At 41.7% G+C, this 23,314-nt stretch overlaps 1 protein-coding gene across 1 annotated transcript; it reads left to right on the top strand.

Moving 5' to 3' along the window:
* The first annotated feature begins 9,369 nt into the window (after positions 1-9,369).
* On the top strand, positions 9,370-23,151 carry MRPS22 (mitochondrial ribosomal protein S22). The gene is made up of 8 exons (XM_068978129.1): positions 9,370-9,541; positions 13,768-13,931; positions 15,092-15,256; positions 16,710-16,853; positions 17,168-17,251; positions 18,464-18,609; positions 21,993-22,101; positions 23,056-23,151. Exons 1-8 carry the CDS (start codon positions 9,370-9,372, stop codon positions 23,149-23,151), a joined length of 1,080 nt encoding a protein of 359 aa, XP_068834230.1.
* Positions 23,152-23,314: the final 163 nt, after the last annotated feature.

Below are 23,314 nucleotides of genomic sequence, written 5' to 3'. Positions count from 1 at the left end.
CCTTCAGAATGGACTGGTTAGATCTCCTTGCAGTCAAAGGGACTCTCAAGAGTGTTCTCCAACACCACAGTTCAAAAGCATCAATTCTTCAGCACTCAGCTTTCTTCACAATCCAAGTCTCACATCATACATGACCACTGGAAAAACCATAGCCTTGACTAGACAGACTTTTGTTGGCAAAGTAATGTCTCTGCTCTTCAATATGCTGTCTAGGTTGGTCATAACTTTCCTTCCAAGGAGTAAGCGTCTTTTAATTTCATGGCTGCAGTCACCATCTGCAGTGATTTTGGAGCCCAAAAAAATAAAGTCTGACACTGGTTCCCCATTTATTTCCCATGAAGTGATGGGACCAGATGTCATGATCTTAATTTTCTGAATGTTGAGCTTTAAGCCAACTTTTTCACTCTCTTCTTTCACTTTCATCAAGAGGCTTTTTAGTTCCTCTTCACTCTCTGCCATAAGGGTGGTGTCACCTGCATATCTGAGGTTATTGATATATCTCCTGGCAATCTTGATTCCAGCCTGTGCTTCTTCCAGCCCAGCATTTCTCATGATGTACTCTGCATAGAAGTTAAATAAGCAGGGTGACAATCTACAGCCTTGATGTACTCTTTTTCCTATTTGGAACCAGTCTGTTGTTCCATGTCTGGTTGTAACTTTTGCTTCCTGACCTGCATATAGGTTTCTGAAGAGGCAGGTCAGGTGGTCTGATACTCCCATCTCTTTCAGAATTTTCCACAGTTTATTGTGATCCACACAATCGAAGGCTTTGGCATAGTCAATAAAGCAGAAATATATGTTTTTCTGGAACTCTCTTGCTTTTTTGATGATCCGGCGGATGTTTGCAATTTGATCTCTGGTTCCTCTGCCTTTTCTAAAACCAGCTGGAACATCTGGAAGATCATGGATCACGTATTGCTGAAGTCTGGCTTACAGAACTTTGAGTATTCCTTTGCTAGCATGTGAGATGAGTGCAATCATGTGGTAGTATGAACGTTCTTTGGCATTGCTTTTCTTTGGGATTGGAATGAAAACTGACCTTTTCCAGTCCTGTGGCCACTGCTGAGTTTTCCAAATTTGCTGGCCTATTGAGTGAAGCACTTTCACAGCATCATCTTTCAGAATTTGAAATAGCTTAACTATGTGTAGTTTATTGTACACATATTCCTGAATAAGCCTGTTTAATTGTTTATTTTTTAAAAACAACAGGGCGACTCCTCTGGAAATTGTTAAGGTCAGGGATATGTGTATTCTTTTCTCATAGGTTCTATGGAGCCCTATGCCAGGCCTGGGTGTACAGAAAGCAGGTGAAAACCATTTAATTACCTTCATCTCTGCAAGATGTACCAGCATAGAAAAAAACCTCATTGAGTGGGGGTTGTTATTTGTGCCACTTGGCTGATAGGGAAATTGTGATTTACTGATGTAGCCAGAGTCACAATGCGTGAGGGGAATTGGTGCGGTCACTCATTTCTCTGGGCTTGTAGTTCAAGTCAGTTTATTTACATCTGAAATATTTGCAGCCCTGGGTGGGTTTTAAAGAGACAAAACGCATGCTACACAGCCAGGGAACAAAATGGCAAGGGGCAAGAATGATGATGTTGGTGGGGGTGATGATAGTGATAGCAGTGATATTATCTACCACTTGCTGGGCACTAACTATGTGCCAGGGCTGTATTGTTCCCTGGCTGTTAACCCTCTCCCTGGGCCTGTGAGGAAGCTGTTCTCATCCCAACTTGGAGAGGAGGAAGCCAAGGTGGTGAATAGCAAGGGCTCATGTAGCTAGTAAATTGTAGAGTTAGAATTTGAACCCATATCTGTCTGATTCCAAATCTCTAATCATTAAACCGCCCCATTTCCAGGCCAGCACAGATGTTTGAACACATGTACAAATTCCAGTTGAGCTATTTAAAACCATAAAAGATGATGATGTGAAAGTCCTGCACTCAATATGCCAGCAAATTTGGAAAACTCAGCAGTGGTTACAGGACTGGAAAAGGTCAGTTTTCATTCCAATCTCAAAGAAAGGCAATGCCAAAGAATGTTCAAACTACCACACCTTGCAGTCATCTCACATGCTAGCAAGGTAATGCTCAAAATTCTCCAAGCCAGGCTTCAATAGTACGTGAACTGTGAACTTTCAGATGTTCAAGCTGGTTTTAGAAAAGGCAGAGGAACCAGAGAACAAATTGCCAACATCATTTGGATCATCAAAAAAGCAAGAGAGTTCCAGAAAAAAACATCTACTTTTGCTTTATTGACTATGCCAAAGCCTTTGATTATGTGGATCACAACAAACTATGGAAAATTCTGAAAGAGATGGGCATACCAAACCAACTAACCTGACTCCTGAGAAATATGTATGGAGGTCAAGAAGCAACAGTTACAACCAGACATGGAACAACAGACTGGTTCCAAATTGGGAAAGGAGTACGTCAAGGCTGTATATTGTCACCCTGCTTATTTGACTTATATGCAGAGTACATCATGAGAAATGTTGGGCTGGATGAAGCACAAGCTGGAATCAAAATTTCCAGGAGAAATATCAATAACTTCAGATACATAGATTACACCATCCTTATAGCAAAAAGTGAAGAGGAACTAAAGATCCTCTTGATGAAAGAAAAAGAGGGGAGTGAAAAAGTTGGCTTAAAACTCAACATTCAGAAAACGAAGGTCATGGCATCTGGCCCCATCACTTCATGGCAAATAGATGGAAAAACAATGGAAACAGTGACAGACTTCATTTGTTGCGGGGGTGGGGGTGGGGGTCCAAAATCACTGCAGATGATGACTGCAGCCATGAAAGTAAAAGACACTTGCTCCTTGGAAGAAAAGCTATGACCAACCTAGATAGCATATTAAAAAGCAGAGACATTACTTTGCCAATAAAGTCCGTCTAGTCAAAGCTATGGTTTTTCCAGTAGTCATGTATGGATGTGAAAGTTGGACTATAAAGAAATCTGAGTGCCAAAAAATTGATGTTTTTGAACTGTGGTGTTGGAGAAGACTCTTGAGAGTCTCTTGGACTGCAAGGAGATCCAACCAGTCAATACTAAAGGAAATCAGTTGTGAATATTCATTGGAAGGACTGATGCTGAGGCTGAAACTCCACTACTTTGGCCACCTGATGTGAAGAACTGATTCACTGGAAAAGACCCTGATGCTGGGAAAGATTGAAGGAAGGAGAAGGGGATGACAGACGATGAGGTGGTTGGATGGCATCACCAACTCGATGGACATGAGTTTGAGTAAGGTCCAGGAGTTGGTGATGGACAGGGAAGCCTGGTGTGCTACAGCCCATGGGGTCAGAAAAAGTTGGACAGGGCTGAGCAACTGAACTGAACTGAACCGAATGTGCATCAGTGCATACACAAGACCACCCAAATGCACACACATTCAAAATAACATATACATACATGCATGTACACACACATTTGAACACACACTTTCACACCAATTGGCTACCCTGACATACACATATGCACAAATACATGTTCCCTGAAGACAAACAAACATGCACATAAACATTTGTGTGACACATGTAGCCAAACACACACACACTGCATGTGCACATACACACAGGCACACACTTAGGGCATCCTAAGACCATACATTCTGCCCTATCTGACTTTCCATTAGTAGCTTCAATGCTTCTCCCATTCTGGGCCCCAAGCATCTTGAGGACACTGCAGTCCTGAGTCTGAAGTGAAATAATGTTCAGGTCCTGATCTGGGAACTGCATGCAAGTCAGGGCAATCAGATGCATCACATTTTCCCATGAAAGAAATCTCTGATGGGCTTATTAACCTTTGAAAATATCAGCTCTCAGTCCGAAAGACTTCCTGAGTCCAGATTGAACTGAAAAATAACCTTGTGACAGACCACCCGGTTCTGAGCTGATGGGAATTACTTTCAACCCAGGCCAGCATATCCCTCAGACAAAATGTTCCACATACCAAACCTGACAGCAGCCAGCTCTCATGAGTAGGGGAGCCAAGTGTTTGCTATCATAGATCATATCCACTGTGGCTGTGATAGGCGGTGATGCTCTGGGCCTGCATCATGGTGGGGGCCCCAGAATGGCAGTAAGGAGCTGGCCTAAGAGCCTTTGATATCCATGTCCTTGTGCTATAGGACAGAGAGTCTGCCTGTCATCACAGACAGATGTAGCCTTGGCTTTGGGCAATCATTTTCTGTTTTGAGTGTTCAGTTTGGGGTATAATTGTAGTTCAGTAGGTGCTGTCGGAAGAAAAGAGACAGAGTGTTGTGTGGAAAATTGAGAATAAACAGATAATTCCATGGTTGGAAGAACTGACTCATCCACCCCATCATCTGTGGGGGAGGACAGTCTTCCCGCCTGCTCTCCTTTGGGCTATGTTCAGTCTCTATTATTTCTGCAACTCTCAGTGTTTTTCCCTCACCCTACTAAACACACGTGAAACAGAGCTTTTCCATTGTAACAGCTGCCAGGGACCACAAAGTTTATAGGCTTGTCTCTAAATTGGGTGGCCCCAGGCAAGACCCTTAACTCTGCAGAATCTCAGCTTGTGTATAGAAGATGGGGAATATCAGTATCTGCCTTGTCTACTTCATCAGTCTGCCATGAGGACACACTGGACTAATGAGAAGTCTGTGCTCTGAGTGAGTGGGAAGTTTGTCTGAGTGAGTGCTCTGAGTGAGTGGGAAGGTGCTTTGCCATGTCTGATAACATCCTCACCATTGCTCACGGTTCTTCTGCTCAGATACAGCCTTGCACAGGCTTCCAGGCACATCTTCAAATGTTTTCCATTTTCCTCCGGAACTAGGAGGAATAGTTTCCTGGGTTCCAGATCTTGATTCCTTTCTAGCCCTGCTTCAGACCCTCCCACTACTTGGTGGACTGTGTGGATTCAAGTTCTAGCATCAGAGCCTTGTGCACAGCCCCCACCAGCTCCTTCAGACTTTTAACTCCTGCAGCTCCCGATACAACCCTGCCTTTTCTCAGCCAATGACTTTGCTTTCCACTGCTCAGAGAAGAGAGGCTGAGAATCAGGAAAGCCCTATGATTCTCCACTCAAAACCTATCCACACGCCACCATCTTTACCTCCCTGCCTCCTGGTACAAAGGCCCCATCCCATCAATGGCCATTGTCCCTACTTAGACCTTATTTGCTGCAGCTTCTTTGGGAACCTCCCATCATCATGTACCTCTTCTCACTTTACTCTTTTCCTTGCTAATGGTTCCTTCTCAGCGCACAGAGGGGCTTTGGCCTTGGAATTTTTGTGTGTGGGAACCTTTTGGAGATTTGTACCTTGAACAGGAGCAGGGGAAAACATTCTGGGTGAGGATAAAAATGGGGGCACATGTGCCCCTTAGGGACAGCTTCAAAGATTGGGTTTTGAAGATTATGTGGAAGTTTCAAGGGTGTTGCTGAAGATTTAAAGGGTTCTTGGATTGTCCAAACTGTTACCCTTCTCCTTCAGTCTCTGTCATCCCTCTCCCTGACATCTATCCTCACAACCTTATCTTGAAGTATTCTAAAAGACCATGGCAAAATCCTAGTCCCTTTAGAGAAATAATGAAAAGTTCAAACCTTGTAAAATCACAATTGAGTAATTGAAACATCACTATACTTTTGCTTTACAAATAATAGGACTCATTCTTGCTCCAGAGAGCTGGTGATCCCTCTCTCGTATTTTACCTGATGAATCCTACTACTAGATGCAGCCACATTGTCTTGGAACTGTCAGAGGATCAACTTCCTGTTTCCAAGTAAACAGAGCCCCACCAGGGCAATCTGCTTTTCTCACCAGGAACTTGAATTTAGTGGGAAGCATGTAGAGTCATCCCTCAAGATCCACAGAGGGCTGGTTCTAGACTCTCTCAGACACCAAAATATAAGGATGCTCCAGTCTCTTACATAAAATGGCATACTGTCTGCTTATAATATACACACACTCTCACTTACAGTTTAAATCATCTCTAGATTACTTACAATACCTGACACACTGTAAATCCTATATTGTTGTTGTTGTGTATTGTGCTAAGTTGTGTCCAACTCTTTGTGACCCCATGGACTGCAGCATACCAGGCTTCCCTGTCCTTCACTATCTTCCAGAGTTTGCTCAAATTCATGTCCACTGAATTGATGGTACCATCCAACCGTCTCATCCTCTGTCACTCCCTTCTCCTTCTGCCCTCAATCTTTCCCAGCATCAGGGTCTTTTCCAGTGAGTTAACTCTTTGGATCAGGTGGCCAAAGTATTGGAATTTCAGCTTCAGCATCAGTCCTTCCAATGAATATTCAGGGTTGATTTCCTTTAGGATTAACTGGTTGGATTTCCTTGCTGTCCAAAGCTATATAAATAGTTGTAAATACAATGTAAATGATATGTAAATATTTGCTGACATGTGGCAGATTCAAGCTTTGCTTTATGGAACTTTTAAAAATATTTTTTATTTTAATATTTTCGATATACAGTTGGTTGAACCTGTGGATTTGTAATCCGTGGATTCAGAGGGCCAACTGAGTTGGAATCAAGTCATTCTGACATCCTGAAGCAATTTCTCTTAAGTTCTTGCCTTTGAGGATGCTGGAGCTTCCATCCTTCAAGTCTTTCTTGAGGCTTGGCTTTTCAGCTTTCTCTTTAACTCTGTGAGATATTAAGCATCCTTCCCATCACTTCTGTATCTGTTTTGTAAGAAAGATTTCTGTCATTTGCAACCAGAGAATCTTAACTGATAACCATATAATGCTGTAAAGCTTTCCTTGTGAACATCTTCAGAAAGCCACCAACTTGCTGCCACATGACCTTCTTGCACCCCCTTTGGAAACACCAGGCATTAGATCCTGAAAGTACTTTGTCCTCAGAGTCTGCAAGATAAGTACTATCATCATACCCAGTTTTCAGGTGAGAGACTGAGGCTCTGAAAGATGTGGGCATTTGCCCAAGGTTACAGCTGAAATTAAGAATCTTGGTAATCTCATCAGTAATTTAGTGTAGCCCAAGAAAAGGAGGTTAATACAGGAAGGTGGGAGCATCTCTGGGCAAGATAGCACACCTCTCCCTCCCTCTCTTTCTCAAGCACCCTAGTTTGCCATTTATGTTTCTGATCCCTTTCCTGCCTTTCTCTGAGACTGGCATTCTCTCTGCTTGTTGATTAGTGAGCATAATGCTGGAAAAGTCTGCTTCAAACCTTTCTAAACAGTTACCCATTTTAAGCTTCTGCTATCAACTGTGTTTCTGAGTTTGAAATATCGAGATAAAATCTGCTTGGTGCCTGGACAGCTGGGGTCAGCTGAAAATGTTTTTCCTCCTGAATGGATATTTATTTCCTAGTTCCTGTAACCTATGAATGTTATATGGAAACAGGATCTTTGCAAAAATGATTAAGCATTTGAAGATGGAGAGATTATCCTGGATTATCTGGGTGGGCCCTAAATGCAATCATATATATAACCTTACAGAGTGAGGTAAAATGCAGTTGGACACAGACAGAACAGAAGGTGCAGTGAAGCAGAGATTATAGTGATGCAGCCATAAACCAAGGAGTGTTTGCAGTCACAAGAATCTGGGAGACAGGTTTTCCCCTGGAGCCTCCGAAAGGGGCACAGCTCTGCTAATACTTTGACCTAGCTGAGTGATACTGATTTTAGATGACTTGTATCCAGAACTGTGAGATGATTTCTGTTGTTTTAAGTAACCAAATTTGTCATAATTTGCTACAGAAGCTATAGGGAACTAATGCAACATCCAATGAGTCATTTCTCCTGCATTAGGTGTCCACTCATTGTCCAATCAGTTTTATCTAGGAGGATGTTAATAAGACAAACACAACCACAGAAGCCTATCCTCTGGGAAAATAGGTGGAATATTCTCAGAGAAAGGACATGACTGGGAGACACTTGCATGCATCCCACTAGCACACCCTGACACCTTTTATGTTGTAGGTGTGAGAGGAAGTGTTGAGATGTATTGGGCAGCAGTCATGCCTGAATACAGCACCAAGCCTAGGGCTCTCTCTTTCCCTTCCCAAATAGGGTATGAGTTCATAAACAGAGCTTTTAACTGGGCAATGGTGAGGTGAGGTTATAAGATGAGTTTATCTGTCTAGCAAATTCAAATAGTCATTTACTTAACACCTCTTTTTAGTCAGATGTTGGGAGTAAGTTAGCACAGGAACCAGTCTAGGGGAGGATAAAACCTGCACATCCTGGACGACTGGGAAGAACATAACAGGATCCTCTAATCCTTCATTTAGTCATTTATTCAACCAATGTTTGCTGTGTGCATATGTACCAGGCTAGGTGATCTTATAACACAATATATAATGTCATTGATTTCATGGCATGAGAAAAATAAGCAAGCAGATAAATGAGCAAGATAATTGAGCACAAATTGAGAAAAGGGCTGCAAAAGAGACTTAAGATTCTGAGACAGAAAAAGGTGTGTGAGTTGAAGGGGAATGATAGGTGCCATATTGAAAAGCAGAGACATTACTTTGCCAACAAAGGTCTGTCTAGTCAAGGCTATGGTTTTTCCAGTGGTCATGTATGGATGTGAGAGTTGGACTGTGAAGAAAGCTGAGCGCCGAAGAACTGATGCTTTTGAACTGTGGTGTTGGAGAAGACTCTTGAGAGTCCCTTGGACTGCAAGGAGATCCAACCAGTCCGTTCTGAAGATCAACCCTGGGGTTTCTTTGGAAGGAGTGATGCTAAAGCTGAAACTCCAGTACTTTGGGCACCTCATGCGAAGAGTTGACTCATTGGAAAAGACTTTGATGCTGGGAGGAATTGGGGGCAGGAGAAGGGGACGACAGAGGATGAGATGGTTGAATGGCATCACCGACTCGATGGACGTGAGTCTGAGTGAACTCCGGGAGTTGATGGACAGGGAGGCCTGGCGTGCTGCAATTCATGGGGTCGCAAAGAGTCGGACACGACTGAGCCACTGAACTGAACTGAACTGATAGGTGCCACGGCAATCGGGGTCTACAATCAGGTGTTATTTGTCCGGAGTAGTGGGGCAGGGTGGGGGCGGGGTTGGGGGCGTGAGAAGTTTGAATGGAGAAGTAGGATGCTTAGGCAGTTGAATTTAAACCTGGGGCTGGGAGAAAAGGTTTGGGCTGGAAGTGGGAATTTTTTATTTAGAGCCATGGAAAGAAAGGAAAGGTCCAGAAAAAAGAGCATATAAACACCTTTTACGTGTGAACAAGCTGTTTACAAGAAACAATCTATTTTTAAACAAGTTTACTGTTTCATAAATAGGAATTGCGTCGCTTCCTCCTCCTCCTTCATCCAGACTACATTTCCCAGAGTGCCGTGCGAACCGCGTGAGACCCAGCATCTTTCTCAGCCGTTTCCGGCGTAAGTGGCCCGGATAATCATGGCGACTCTCAGAGTGTCTTTATCGTTGTGGAATCTCCGTGCAAGTTCTCGGGGTTCTGGGCGAGTCTATTTCCGGGCCCGCGCTCGGCCCCGGCCCGGCGACCTGTTCCAGCCTCTGCCCGGGGTCTGCGGGGCGGGAACGCCATGCCGTGGGCTCTGTTCCGAGCCCGGTGAGTGACCTGCTAGGCGTCCCCTGGGGCGTTCTGGGAGATCTAGAGCCCTTCTGATGACGAGACCCACGCGGGGGCCCCGGCTCTTCCCGTGGCGCGCCCTTAGACCTGGGCGGCTCTCTCCTGTACGCACCGGCTCGGACGGTGATTTTTCCTGAACTTGAAATGTTTCCAAACACTGCTGGAGCTCCGCTCTTCGTAGAGCACCAAGCTAAGTTTAGGGGTTAAGACTGACGCGGGTTTTTGCTTGAGGGAAGTCGTGGTCCAGTGGGAAGAGGCAGTGCAGTGTGACCAGGACTGTGATTGGGTATAGAGGAGTGAGTGAATGATAGTCGCTCAGTCGTGTCCGACTATATCCGCCCGAATGGACTGCAGTCTGCCAGGCTCCTATGTCCGTGGGATTATCCAGGCAAGGATACTGGAATGGGTTGCCATTTCCTTCTCCAATGGAGAGAAGAGTGGCACTCAAACTAGGCTGGAAGGGCAGGGGAGCTCGAAAATGTGATCACAGTTGAAACTTGGTTAATCGTGTTGAGAAAACAAGAAACATTTCAAGTGCAGGAAACAACCTAAGCAAAAGTCCAGAGACTGAACCCAGGTAGTTTGGGAACCCATTTTGGAGGTAGGATTGATGAGGTTGGTTATAACTGTGAATCTGGATATAAAAGGAGAAATCAGTATTATTAATATTTCTCAGGTTTCTGGCCTGAGCAGTTGAGTGGAGAGTAAGTCCTATTTGTACCTGGAGAGAGAAAATTAATTATAAGACAGTGTTTTAGAAGGGAATGAGAGGAGAAGTGAGGGAAACGGCAGTAGCGGATGAGGTAAGGAGATGGGAAAGGGAGTGGAATTAAACATCTGTTTTGGATGCATTAAATTTGAAATTTGAAATGCCTTTGAAATTCAAGTGGAGGTGTCAGATAAGCAGTTACATATAAGGCGAGAAACATTAGAGTAAAAATGTTAACAGAAGCTGGGAGGAATGGGTGAGGTTGTCTGAGGTGAGATGTAGTGCTGAGCGCTATTGTGTATTAGGCACTGTAAGAGACCTTCGGTGCCAGAGACCAGTACAAGACAGGGTTGTCGCCTTGGGAGAGCACAAAGTCTACTCGGGACACAGTTTCAATTATTAGTTGGCTGTATATACATGAGTTTATTTCTGCACTCTCTGTTCTCTTGGTCTGTGTGTCTTTTTTTATGCCAGGACCATTCTGTTTTGATTACATGTTAATGGCTTGAAGTCGGAAGTGTGATGCCTCCTGCTTTGTTCTTAGGATTGGTTTGGCAATCACAGGATCTCTTGTGATTTTGATTCCATACAGATTTGTCGATTGTTTTTTTTCCACTTCTGTAAAAAATGCTGTTGAACTCTCGATAGGGGTTGCATTGAATCTGTAGATAGCTTTGGGTAGTATGGACATTTTAATGATATTAATTCTCTAGTCCATGAACACAGTACCTGCCCACTTAGTATATGTTTGATTTCTTTCATCAACGTTTTGTGGTTTTCAGCAAAGCAATCTTTCACCTCCTTGGTTAAATTTAGTACTAAATATTATAATGTATTTGGTACTTTATTACTTTTTCAGGTAATTTGTTGTTAGTGTATAGAAATGGTATTGGTTTTGGGATATTGATTTTGTATCTTGCAACTTTGCTGAATTTGTTGATCTAATAGTTTACTGATGGAGTCTTTAGGATTTTTATAGATAACATCATGTTGTCTGCTGCAGAGAGACAATTTTACTCCTTTTCAATTCTGATGCCTTTTATTTCTTTTTCTTGGCTGAGTACTCAGACTAGAACTTCCAGTACTGGGCTGTATAGGAGTGGTGAGAGTGGGCAGCCCTGTCTTGTTTCTGTTCTTGGAGAAAAGACTGTCAACCTTTCCTCACTGAGTATGTTAGCAGTGTGTTTGTCATTTATGGTCTTTATTGTGTTGAGGTGTGTTCCATTTATACCTAATTTGTTAGAAGTTTAAAATCATTAATTTTGTCTCATGCTTTTTTGCATCTATCAAAGAAATCTTCTTCCTTCTTTCTGTGAATATGTTTCATGTTGATTGGTTTAGTATGTTGAGCCGTATTTGCATCCCAAATCTTATTTGATCATCGTGAACAACCTTTTTAACGTTCTGCTGAATCAGTTTGCTAGTAATTACTGAGAATTTTTGCATCTGTATTCATCAGGGATATTGGCCTGTAGATTTCTGTTAGTATCCTTTATTGATTTCATATCAGGATAATGCTGGCCTTAAGAGTTTGGGAATGCTTCCTGCTCTTCAGTTTTTTGGAAGAGTTTGAGAAGGATGGGCATAATTTGTCTTTAAACATTTGACAAGTCTCCTGTGAAACCATTGGGTCCTGAGCCTGTTTGCACTGGAGGATTTTTAATTATTGATTCAGTCTTCTTAGTAGTAATTGGTCTGCTTTGATTTTCTGTTACTTCCTGATTTAGTCTTGGTAGATTGTATGTTTCTAAGGATTTTTCCATTTCTTCTAGGTTGTCCAATTTGCTGGCATATTGTTACTCATAGTAGCCCTTTATGATCCTTTGTAATTCTGTAGTATCAGTTGTAATGTCTTTTTTAGTTATAATTTTGTTAGTTTGGGTCCACTTTTTCCCTTGGTCTAGCTAAAGGTTTGTCAGTTTTGTTTATGCTTTCAAAGAACCACCTCTTTAGTTTGTTAATCTTTTCTGTTGTTTGGATTACATATTTAATAGATGACTGATTGATCTGTGGAGAATGGTCAGAATGGAGGCAAGGAGACAGGTTAGAAGGCTGAGGCAAGAGACAGGATGGCCTTGATTAGGGTAGTGGCAGTGGGAAATAGAGAGTTAAAGACTAATTTATAAGATGTAACAGGCAATTGATTTGTGTCAGTGTCCTTTTGTAAAAATGGGACTAATCATAGTATTTATAGGGTTGTTATGAGGATTAAATGTACCAGGTATGTAAAAGTATTAGTCAGTACTGGCACAGAGTAAATATCTAACAGATGTTAGCTGTTAACATGACCGTTTTTATTACTGATGCTATTGGCTAGATGTGGAGGGTAGTGGGGAAGTCAAGAATGACTGTAGGTTTCTGGCCCACGTGACCTATTGGATGGTGCTAAGGATAGGAGGGGAAGCAGGTTTGTGACAGGAGAGAAGTTACGAGTTCTGCTTTGGCAGTATTGAAGTACATGTGAGATGTTTGTTGGGTAGTTGGATGGAAGATGATCTGGCTGGAGATTCAGCTTTTAGAGTTTCTAGGTAATTAATAGTTACAGAAGGTTAGGAGATAATCCATCAAGAATGTGAGAAAGGAGAGAAGAAGAATGTAGTTCAGAATCCTGTGGGACCCCAGTATTTATAGGACCAGCAGAGGAAGAGGTGGTTAGGAAGGAATGGCTTCCCCCACCCACAATGGAAATGGAGGTTGGGCAGAGGGATAGGCATAATAGGACGGGCAGAGCTGAGATCTGCATCTCCGCTCCTGTCCAGCTTTCTTCCATAGCACCACATGGCCTTTTCAGTATCGTGTCCAGTGATCCAGGCCTCTCTTTCCTAACTGGAACCCCTCAGCCTAGAATTTCCTTCCCTTTTTTTCTCTGCCCTATTCAGGGCCCCTGGGAAGCATTCTTTGACTCTACCATGCCTTTCTCTGCTCCCAGGCTAAGTTTAGTTTCAGTCTCTGTTATCACACAACCCCCTGTACCTCCCTTGTATGTAGCACTTAACTCTGAGGAACACGATGGTAAATTGAAATTGATCTAGGTTCTAGAATCAGACAAATTTTGGTTTAAATCCTAGGTATACCATTTAATAGCTAATTGTCTTTAGCAAGGCTCCAGTATCCTCATATACAAAACTGGGATATCAGTACATACTTTGTGGCTTGTTGTAAGCATTCCTGAAAATGTGTGTAACTCCTGTCAGATAGGAAACAATTCTTTGGTTGGCAGTAACCATTATTGTCATTAATATTGCATTAACTACTTTTTTCCTGTTGCTTCCTTCACTAGATTTTGAGTGCCTTTTTGGCAGAAACTGTATCTTGATCATCGTGAATGCCCAGTAAATTTTAAATGAATGAATGAATGAGTGAATCTTGTAGGTATTAGCATTATGCATACTGAGGTAGACATGATGTTAATCATTTTTATCATTGACTTTTTCCGTTTAGATGTCTTGTTGTCTTGTCATTTTTGCCATCTTATTTACTAAAATTTATTTAACAGAATCTGGTAGCCCAAAGATCAAGAAACCTACTTTTATGGATGAGGAAGTCCAAAGCATACTCATCAAAATGACAGGCTTGGATTTACTGAAGATTTTTAAGCCAGCAATACAAGAAACGAAGCCACCAACTTACAAGCTAATGACCCAGGCACAGTTGGAAGAGGTATGTGAATGCAGGAATATTGGTAGAATATCTTTCTTTAAAAGATTAAACAAAAATTTCAGGGTCCCTCCAGATTCTGATAGTTGCTTTTCTTTTTTTTTTTTTTGAAGCCAAAATAAAAGTGTATAAGTGGCACTCTTAACACTGATAGTTGCTTTTCTACAGGTACTAATGAGGGGGAGTTCCAGGCACAAAACTGAGAATAGAAACTTGTGCAGTCTGGCAGAGAGGAGTAGGGAAGATTGCCAGAATTAGACAGACTGCACATATGGTTCAGGTCTGGCTATCAGGTGGAACCACCTCTGCTCCAAAACCAGCCTAGCATCCTTCCTCTGTCCTCCCTGCTCCAGCCTCCTTCCTGCAGAAACATTTGTTGTGAGCTGCTTTAAGGCTGAGGCTTGGTGAGATTGTGAGATCCTTCTGAACAGTATTCTGTTCCAGGCAGGTGCCCTCCTGCAGTCATGGGTATTGAGTGCTTTGTGGAGAACCCTTTCATGTATGAATATGTGAGATATTGTTGCTTTTCTTTCAACTCAAAAATCATTGAGAGCCATAGCAGAGTTCAAATACCGAAAAGTATATAGCACATGAAGAGTGAAAGGCCTCTCTCATCTCTCAGAGGTAACCACTGTCAGCGGTATGGCACGGAGCACTGTGCTCAGTGGTGAAGGGCATGGGCTCTGGAGTTAAACTGCCAGGGTCAAATTGTAGTGCTGCAGCTTCTTAGCAGTTTACATAACATTTGTGTGCCTCTATTTTCTCTCTCATAAAATGACCTCTAAACAGTAATGCTTAGCTCATAGGGTAGTTGTGGCATTAAACGAGCCAGATGCACTCAGAGTATTTGAGCAATATCTGGAACATAGTAAGCACCCAGTAAGTGAAGTCCTCTGTCCTGTTTTGGGTGGCTCTTGTGGCTTGGCTCTGTCTCAGAGCCTCCCTTTGCTGTTTTGAGAGTGGTTGAGCCTGTGACTGGTGCTTTCATACAGAGACAAAGGCCAGGGCCCAGGAGCCCAAAATTGGCTTTTCACTCACTTATTTGTGCCTACAGCTTCTGTCTGCAGTCTTTAGCACTTTTTTTTATTAGTATCTGCTTTTGTCAGATGATCCTTTTGGTGTGTAACCTGTGGCTTTCCCTAAGATATATTTTATTTCATTAGGCCACAAGACAGGCGATTGAGGCAGCTAAAGTCCGATTAAAAATGCCACCAGTTCTGGAAGAGCGAACACCAATAAATGATGTGTTAGCCGAAGATAAGATTTTGGAAGGAACCGAAACAGCCAAATATGTGTTTACTGATATATCATACAGCATACCACATCGGGTAAGTTTATGTCTAATCGCAAAATGATTCTGCCCAAGCTAGATTGACATCAAAAAGCTGTCTTTTTGAGAAGATGGAAATGCTTGCTGATGCCCCCAAATCTCAGACTTCCCAAAGGATTTTCACTTTTCAGAATTTGCAGTAAGAATATCACACTTAGTTTTATTGTCTAGCTCCTCTTCCCTTGATTGGCAGTTCCAAAAGAACATTCTAGCACTTATAAAATAAAATACATTAGTTTTGTGTTTGAACCTTTTCAAGTAATGAGTGAAAAGAGTAATTTACATTTCAGCCCACAAACTGCAGTAGAGTATTGAATAGTGATAGGGTTGAAAAAAGGACCACCCCACACTCTTTTTATCATATTGATTACGGTTAGAAGACACAATGTGAGCAGTGTCCATGTCTGTGTCAGTCACCTGTATATCTGACATAATGAATGGGATCAGAGTTTCATTTTATTAGAATTTTTAAAGTATTTTAATATATGTTTGCAGTGCTGTGAAGGCTGGTTATGGGAGCATTCTATAACCTGAAAGGGAGAAAGGAACTTGGAATTCAAATTGCCAAAATCCGTTTGAGGAACAATTGTGTTTTACCATCTTCTTTTTTCTCTGTTTGCAGTGCTTGATGAAAGTTTTAATTATATTATGCTCAAAACACATTCAGAGACTCTTATTAAAGTTCTGAAGAGTTGAGTCACTACCATCTGGTTAATTTAAACATTAATCAGATGTGTAGCATTTATCAGCTGTTTGCAAAACTCTGTGTAAGTCATTCTCGGTTTTGTAAAGAATTAATATACAGTTCCTGACCTTTTCTAGTTCTGAAACAATTAACAGTATCTAAGAGGTGTCAAGAATGCTGCCTGTGTTAAATTAGATTGCCAGTTGAGTGGTACAGACAGTGGGTGGAATTCACCCAGTGGGTGAAAGAAGCATCCTTTGGCCTGGGATTTGGCAGTTAAGAGAGTGAAGAGACCAGAGGCAGGTGCACCAGTCAGTCTCTCTGACACATTTGTCTCTTGCCAGAATGAGGAATCGCAGAGGTGTGACATGGACCATAAAACAGTCAAGTCTTATCTGGGTGAGGCTTTAGGATAAGAAAACAATTTAAAAAGGTTTATAGCACTTTTTTTTTCTGAAATGGATTTAGATGAATCTCAACTTTTTTTAGTTGAATCATTTTATGTATTCAACTCACTTTAGGAATGTAGTTCATATTTAATAAATACTTTCATTAGATTTTTGATTGTCAGAGGCACTGCAGTGATTATCAAATCTCGCCAAATCTGAGGTTTAAAATTACTGTTGAAATCATACACACGATTGCATTTTGTTTGCCCATTGCATTTTATGTTGTTGATTGCAAATTATTCTTATAATGGTGCATAGTGGGACACTGGAACTAAAAATCAGCCCTCACAAACTCATCCTTGTGTTTTCTATTTCAGGAGCGTTTTATTGTGGTCAGAGAACCAAGTGGCACACTACGCAAAGCCTCTTGGGAAGAACGGGACCGCATGATTCAAATTTATTTCCCAAAAGAAGGCCGTAGAGTTTTAACACCAGTAATTTTCAGGGAAGAAAATCTTCAGGTAAGATGACTTTGGGGTCATAGTGGCAGTGGTGATGATTTCTTTGTTGAACCAATTGACTCTGGTGCTACTGGGTATTTTGCTTTGATAAACACAGGCATTTCTAATGATAGGTAGGGTCATTTGTCTTGTAATTGGGTTAGCTGGGATTTGAATCCAGGTGTGACATGTGGTTTGTGTGTGGTTTCTGCCTCCCTCATGCTGGGCACAGATGTGGCCTGTGTGTGGATGGGCAGGGCTGTCATGGTGTCCGGACAGGTGTCCGGCACTTTCTTTTCTTCTCATCTAATTCCAACTCTGCTATGTGGGTTTAGACCATGTACAGTCAGGACCGGCATGTTGATGTCCTCAATCTCTGCGTTGCCCAGTTTGAGCCAGATTCTGCTGACTATATCAAAGTGAGTATATAGTTTCTAAAGTATGGGTCTAAGTATGGTTATGAGTAAGATTTTTTAGTCCAACACAATGAGTTAGGTAATAAGCTTCAATACAGGGGGAGGAAAAGGGAAATTCCTGAACACCTGTCCAGTGCTGGATGTATATCAAATAGATATTTTCATCCTTTCAACAACCCTTAAGGATGAGAGAACTTAAGCTTAGAGAGTTAAGTAACTCGTTGAAAGCTGCACAGCTAATAAGTGATAGAGTTAGTACCCAAACCTGATGGCAGATTTTTCTTCAGTTTATTGTACAGGAAAGTTGTTTACTAAAGTTTGCCAAAATGCAGTGCATGTGTCTTATGTTGCAATTTAATAATCATATAGTACCTTCTGTGTGTAAGGTGTTACTGTGGAGGTACAGGTGATGATGACATGAACTAGGATAGGGAGCCTTGTCGAAGCTTGCAGTCCAGGAGAGATCGTGGGGAAGTATAATCACCACCATAGGTCTAAGATGTTAGGTGCTAAGAGGAGGCTGCAACATGCCCTCAGGGAAGGCCTAAGAGGGCTCTAGGAGGATAGGGAACATTGTGGCAAGCGGATGGAGAAGTATTTCAGGTAGAGAGGAAAGTACGAACAATAGGCAGGACACAAAAGTAGACTTGAGAAATGGCCAGTCACCTGTTTTGCTTGTACATGTGGTAAATACCTAGGGAAGTGGTTCAAGATTAAGCTAGAAAGGTAGATGGGGCCCTATCACAGGTGACCTCAGACGCTAGGCTGACGAATCTGGACTTCAGTCAGCAGCCTTTTTAATATAGGAATGCCCTCATCAGAGTCCTCATTTAAAATCAGTCCAGAAGAACTGAAGGAATATTAATTAGTAAGATGGAATGGGATAGTTGATTGGATAGGGGAAAGAAGTGGAAGTCCATTATTTCCAGTGGTCCATCTATATAATAGGTGCTTCATATATAGTGCATGGCTGCTGAAGAGTAATTGATCTGGCTATAAATGTCTGGCAGACTTGTTCCAGGTTCCACACACTTCTGTAGTGGTGAACTGTCCTTAATCATACCTGCTAGTTCATGATTGATAGTGGATGCAGGATCAGGAGACCTGGTTTACTAATACTTTCTTGGACACCTCGCATGCTAGTGGATGTATATCCAGTAATGTTGGCTCACTTTTATTTTTGTATTTCTGAAAAATTGCATTTTGTATGGATAGATTCATCATCAGACCTATGAAGATATAGATAAATATGGAAAGTATGACCTGTTACGTTCAACAAGACACTTTGGTGGAATGGCTTGGTATTTTGTAAATAAGAAAAAGATTGATGGTTTATTGATTGACCAGATTCAGAGAGATTTGTAAGTATGATCTTAGTAAGTAAAGAAATTCTCATTATCATTACAGTAAACCTGTACTTCAGTTCAGTTCAGTTATTCAGTCGCGTCCCACTCTTTGCGACCCCATGAACCGCAGGATGCCAGGCCTCCCTGTCCATCACCAACTCCTGGAGTCCACCCAAACCCACGTCCGTCCAGTAGGTGATGCCATCCAACCATCTCATCCTCTGTCATCTCCTCCTCCTGCCTTCAATCTTTCCCAGCATCAGGGTCTTTTCCAATGAGTCAGCTCTTCACATCAGGTGGCCAAAGTATTGGAGTTTCAGCTTCAACATCAGTCCTTCCAATGAACACCCAGGACTGATCTCCTTTAGGATGGACTGGTTGGATCTCCTTGCAGTCCAAGGGACTCTCAAGAGGCTTCTCCAACACCACAGTTCAAAAGCATCAATTCTTCAGTGCTCAGCTTTCTTTATAGTCCAACTCTCACATCCATACATGATCACTGGAAAAACCATAGCCTTGACTAGATGGACCTTTGTTGTTGGCAAACCTGTATTTAATCTATGTTATTTTTCCAGTGATAACAGTGTACTGCCCAGTGATAAGGGCTTCCCTTGTAGCTCAGTGGTAAAGAATCTGTCTAAAATGTAGGAGACACAGGAGACATGATGAGTTCAATTCCAGGAGTGGGAAGATCCCCTAGAGGAGGGCATGGCAACTCACTCCAGTATTCTTGTCTGGAGAGTACCATGGATAGAGCTTGGTGGGCTGCGGTCCATGGGGTCTCAGAGTTGGACACAACTGAAGCGACTGAGCACACGTGCATGCCCAGTGATAGCTTTCACTTAGTTCAGTTTATTTATGGATTTGTTTTTCCAGTATAACCCAGTTTTCTCAGTCTTCGCTTCTGTGTCATGTAAACATGGCTAGATTCTTTGAAAAAGTAAATGACTCTGGACCTGTGTTGTGTACCCTGGATGTTGACTTATCCCTAGCCTTGCTCATGCTTCTAGGTGCCAGTGAACTTGCCAGTGAACAAGGGGATTAGACAGGAAATGCAAAGAAATAGACATAAGGTCTGCTGGGTGCTTTTCAGTAAAAGTCATCATTTATGAAAATACTCCTGCTTTTGCTCCTCCTTGTTTTTGCAAGATTTTTAAGGTGTTAAAAAGGTTACAGGTTTTTTTCAAAGTTGAATAAAACGAAGAATGTCTATTGTATTTTAGTACACAACTGCTGTGTGCCCTGCCTTCTAGCTGAGATAATACTTTATGATTTGTGATGACACTGAAGAGAAAATTGTCTTTTGAGTATCTTTCCATTGGTTGAGTTAAAGATCAAAATGGCAAGGAAAAGAAACAAGCATGGCTGTAGTAAGGTCATAGGAAGGGTTAGTGATTACTGTCACCTTGAATGTAAGGAGTTTTGACTCAGTCTATCTATCCTCCATGTAGTCTGACCCATTCACACAAAGGCTTTGGAACTAGAAAGTTCCATATTGTCTTAAGAAAGTCCACATGGAAATAGCATCATTTCTTGTAGAAACGTTCATAATGGGAAATGATTTCCAGGCCAGCCCTCTTCACCAGCATGTGTGGTGTAATCGTGTAATCCAATTAAGAGGGCAGAAATATGCCTTCATCCCACGTAAGTAGGAGGCTGCTGGTGATGATGAGCATGTTCAGAAATGACTTGCCTTTAGGTGCATCAGCCGTGAATGAATTTAAAGCTGCTCAGCTGTAAATGTTCTGAAATTATTTAACATTTTTTGCAAGAAATTAGAGCAACACAGAATGTATTTCACTGAAAATTAGTTATTTATTAAGGTGTACTCATAAGTTATTATAGTAATGCTTATCACATGTAAGCTTTACCTCTGAAGCAATTCATTTGCATAATGGGAGGGAATTTTTAGTACTTACCCTTTTCTGCTCTGCGTAAGTTTAAACTTCCTGTGAGAATAATCAGCAGGACAGTTTGCTGCAAATCCCAGGTTAAACAGCAGAGGGTGCATATCCTTGGCAAATGGAGCCCATGCCAGAATTCTGCACAGATTATTTCACACTCAAGTTCCGCTGTTGGTCTTGAATTGAGGTGCTTTAAAATCTTTTTTACATGCGGACTTACTTGCTTTTAATTTCAAATACAGGCTGGGTGTGAAGCTAAATCATTCCGTGAAACAGGTATTATACAGTAGCATGAACGTAAAGAAGCCCTGCTGTGACCAAGATACAGAAACCCAGTTAAGCTCTTTATGGACTCACATGCTTAGCTCTGAAGAGAATGACTGTTATCTTTTGTTGCCACGTTTGTTGAACTATTAGAGTACAGCAAACACAACAGATTGATAATGAACATTAAACAAATATTTTTCCTCTGCAAAGTTTGGTTTCTCAGCTCTGGTTTTCTCAGTTTTACCAAGAGATGACCTTTAGGGTGAACAGGCTTTGGGATGAGCCCAGAGCATTTCTCTACCATGGCTTAAGAAACTCTTTACCCCACTCCCACTCCACTCTAGAAGGGCTTTGAGGTGGCAAATGGAAGGTGTTGACTGTGTGAGAGGATAGAAGTTATTTAGTTTGGGGAAGGCTAACTTTCAATGTTGATAAAAATTGTCTATAGGTTTCTCAAAAGGTTAAGTACAAACTGTAAGAACTGAGCTCTTGTTCTGGCTTCATTATGGGTAGCTGTGTGACAAGACATGAGACAGATTGCTGAGGGAGAACCTGAATTCTCTTCTGTCTAGAGTGCATAATTTCACATTTGCTTCCCTAGGATGCTGGTTTTTAACTAATGGGATCCTGTGAATTGACAGGTGGCTTGGGAGTCTTTCCTTGGACTTGTAGATGCCTCTCAGAGGCATTTATCCACTAATTCAGAGTCTCAATGAAAATTCCTCAGCAGATGTCACTGCTAGTGCACCTGAAGGCAAGTGGACTGAGCATCCCCATGCCTACCAGCCTCTAGCTTATGTGGGATGAGGGTACAGACCCACCCTCTGAGTTGTATTACTATCTGCTGGTGATGTGGGCCAGCCTGGAAATCATCCACTGTTAGAACACTGTTTCTATGAGAAATGATGCTCCACTTTCAGAAAGAATACAGCCACATTTTGAATATATTCACTTTCATAAACTGGGTACCGGCCTGTATTGACTCTTGCCCTGTGAAACCTAAACTAGCCAGTATTCCTGAAAATGCTTTGGAAATATGAAACTGAAGGCTGTAAAAAAGTTGGTTTTTGTCTGGCCCAAAGGAAGTTTGAAATGTAATTTATAAAGTTCAGCATATACTTTTATAGGATTGTGAAGCCAAAGAAGAAAACTATAAACTAAAGTTAAATATGTAAAAAGAAAATGAAAACAACAAACCCTTTCTAACAGTAAACCCTTTCCCTCCAGAGTTGATGATGCCACCAGCTTGGTCCAGCTCTATCACATCCTCCATCCTGATGGCCAGTCAGCTCAAGAGGCCAAAGAGCAGGCTGCTGAGGGATTACAGTTAATTAAGGTAAAGGGACTTCTTTCACATTCATTATCTTGTAGTGATTGAGTGAAGAAATCATAGGGTTCGATCTCTGGGTCAGGAAGATACCCTGGAGAAGGGAATGGTAACCTGCTCCAGAAATCTTACTTGGAGAATCCCATGGACAGAGGAGACTAGAGGGCTACACCCCATGGGGGTTGCAAAGAGTAGCACACACCTGAGTGACTAACACAGATTCGTGGTCTTAAACCAGAGTGATTAGAGCCCCTACTTCTTCAGCCTGGACAATAGAAACAGCTGCCACTGGAGTCCACGAAGTTCAGATAGTGGGTGGCAGGTCCTGTGCTCTTTGGAGCACATGTCGGCCAGTTTGGTCACATTCCTGTCCAGAAGTGGGGAGGATAGTGCGTTCTCATTTTGGAACTGTATAGCTCTCAAAAACTATGGGCTTACACAGATTTCTCTGTAAATGTTGAAATTTTTTTCAGAATGTGGGGAAACCATTGTACTATTTTCATCTTTTCTAATGCTCAGAATAGACATGTATTTGTGGATCTGGCTTCTGTCCCAATATTACTTTATGCTACTGCAAAGCAGTTAGAAAGCTTACTGAGGATAAAAACAACCAGTGGTGATATTATAGGTAGAGTAGGAAAAGCCCATTCTTTAAAGTGAAAAACCATACTGCTAACTTCCATCCTCTGGATTTCTCTTGAACCTAATGCTTCTCATTTTGATCCAGCAGTGTCAGGTTTTCTTAATTTTTTTCTGAAAAATGACAGTCACGTTTGGAAACTTCTGGTGTTTGGAATTAGGTTGCTTTAACTGTGATACTGTTTTTCTGTCCATGTAGTATGCTTATTGTTTGGTAATCAGAAAAATATTGTGAAATGTGGAGGGTTTTTTAAACTGGGACTTCACTAGGAACTTTATCAATAGTATATTCTCTATTTTAAAACTTTTTTTTTTTTTAAACAGGTCTTTGCAAAAACAGAAGCACAGAAGGGAGCATATATAGAATTAACACTGCAAGCTTACCAAGAAGCAATCATTAGTAGTTCTGCAGCTTCCTAAAAATATTTTTAAAATAAACTTCATTTTACTAAATTCTAGCTGGTTTTCTATCGATACTGAAAAAAATGTCAAAACTGAGAGTTCCTTATAAAATTGTTTTTTAGACTCCAAATAGTGCCTCTATCAGAAATACAAAGAAAAAACTGTTTACTCCACTCACTTT

The sequence above is a fragment of the Capricornis sumatraensis genome, chromosome 1, assembly GCF_032405125.1.
Source record: "Capricornis sumatraensis isolate serow.1 chromosome 1, serow.2, whole genome shotgun sequence".
Lineage (NCBI taxonomy): Eukaryota > Metazoa > Chordata > Mammalia > Artiodactyla > Bovidae > Capricornis > Capricornis sumatraensis.
This window is presented reverse-complemented; position numbering and strand designations above follow the sequence as displayed.

Excerpts from the sequence above, each read along its gene's own strand:
- MRPS22 (XM_068978129.1), top strand. The coding sequence starts at position 9,370 with ATGGCGACTCTCAGAGTGTCTTTATCGTTGTGGAATCTCCGTGCAAGT. Across the intron at positions 13,932-15,091 it reads CCCAGGCACAGTTGGAAGAG|GCCACAAGACAGGCGATTGA; the intron begins GTATGTGAATGC and ends TTATTTCATTAG. Across the intron at positions 17,252-18,463 it reads ATTCTGCTGACTATATCAAA|ATTCATCATCAGACCTATGA; the intron begins GTGAGTATATAG and ends TTGTATGGATAG.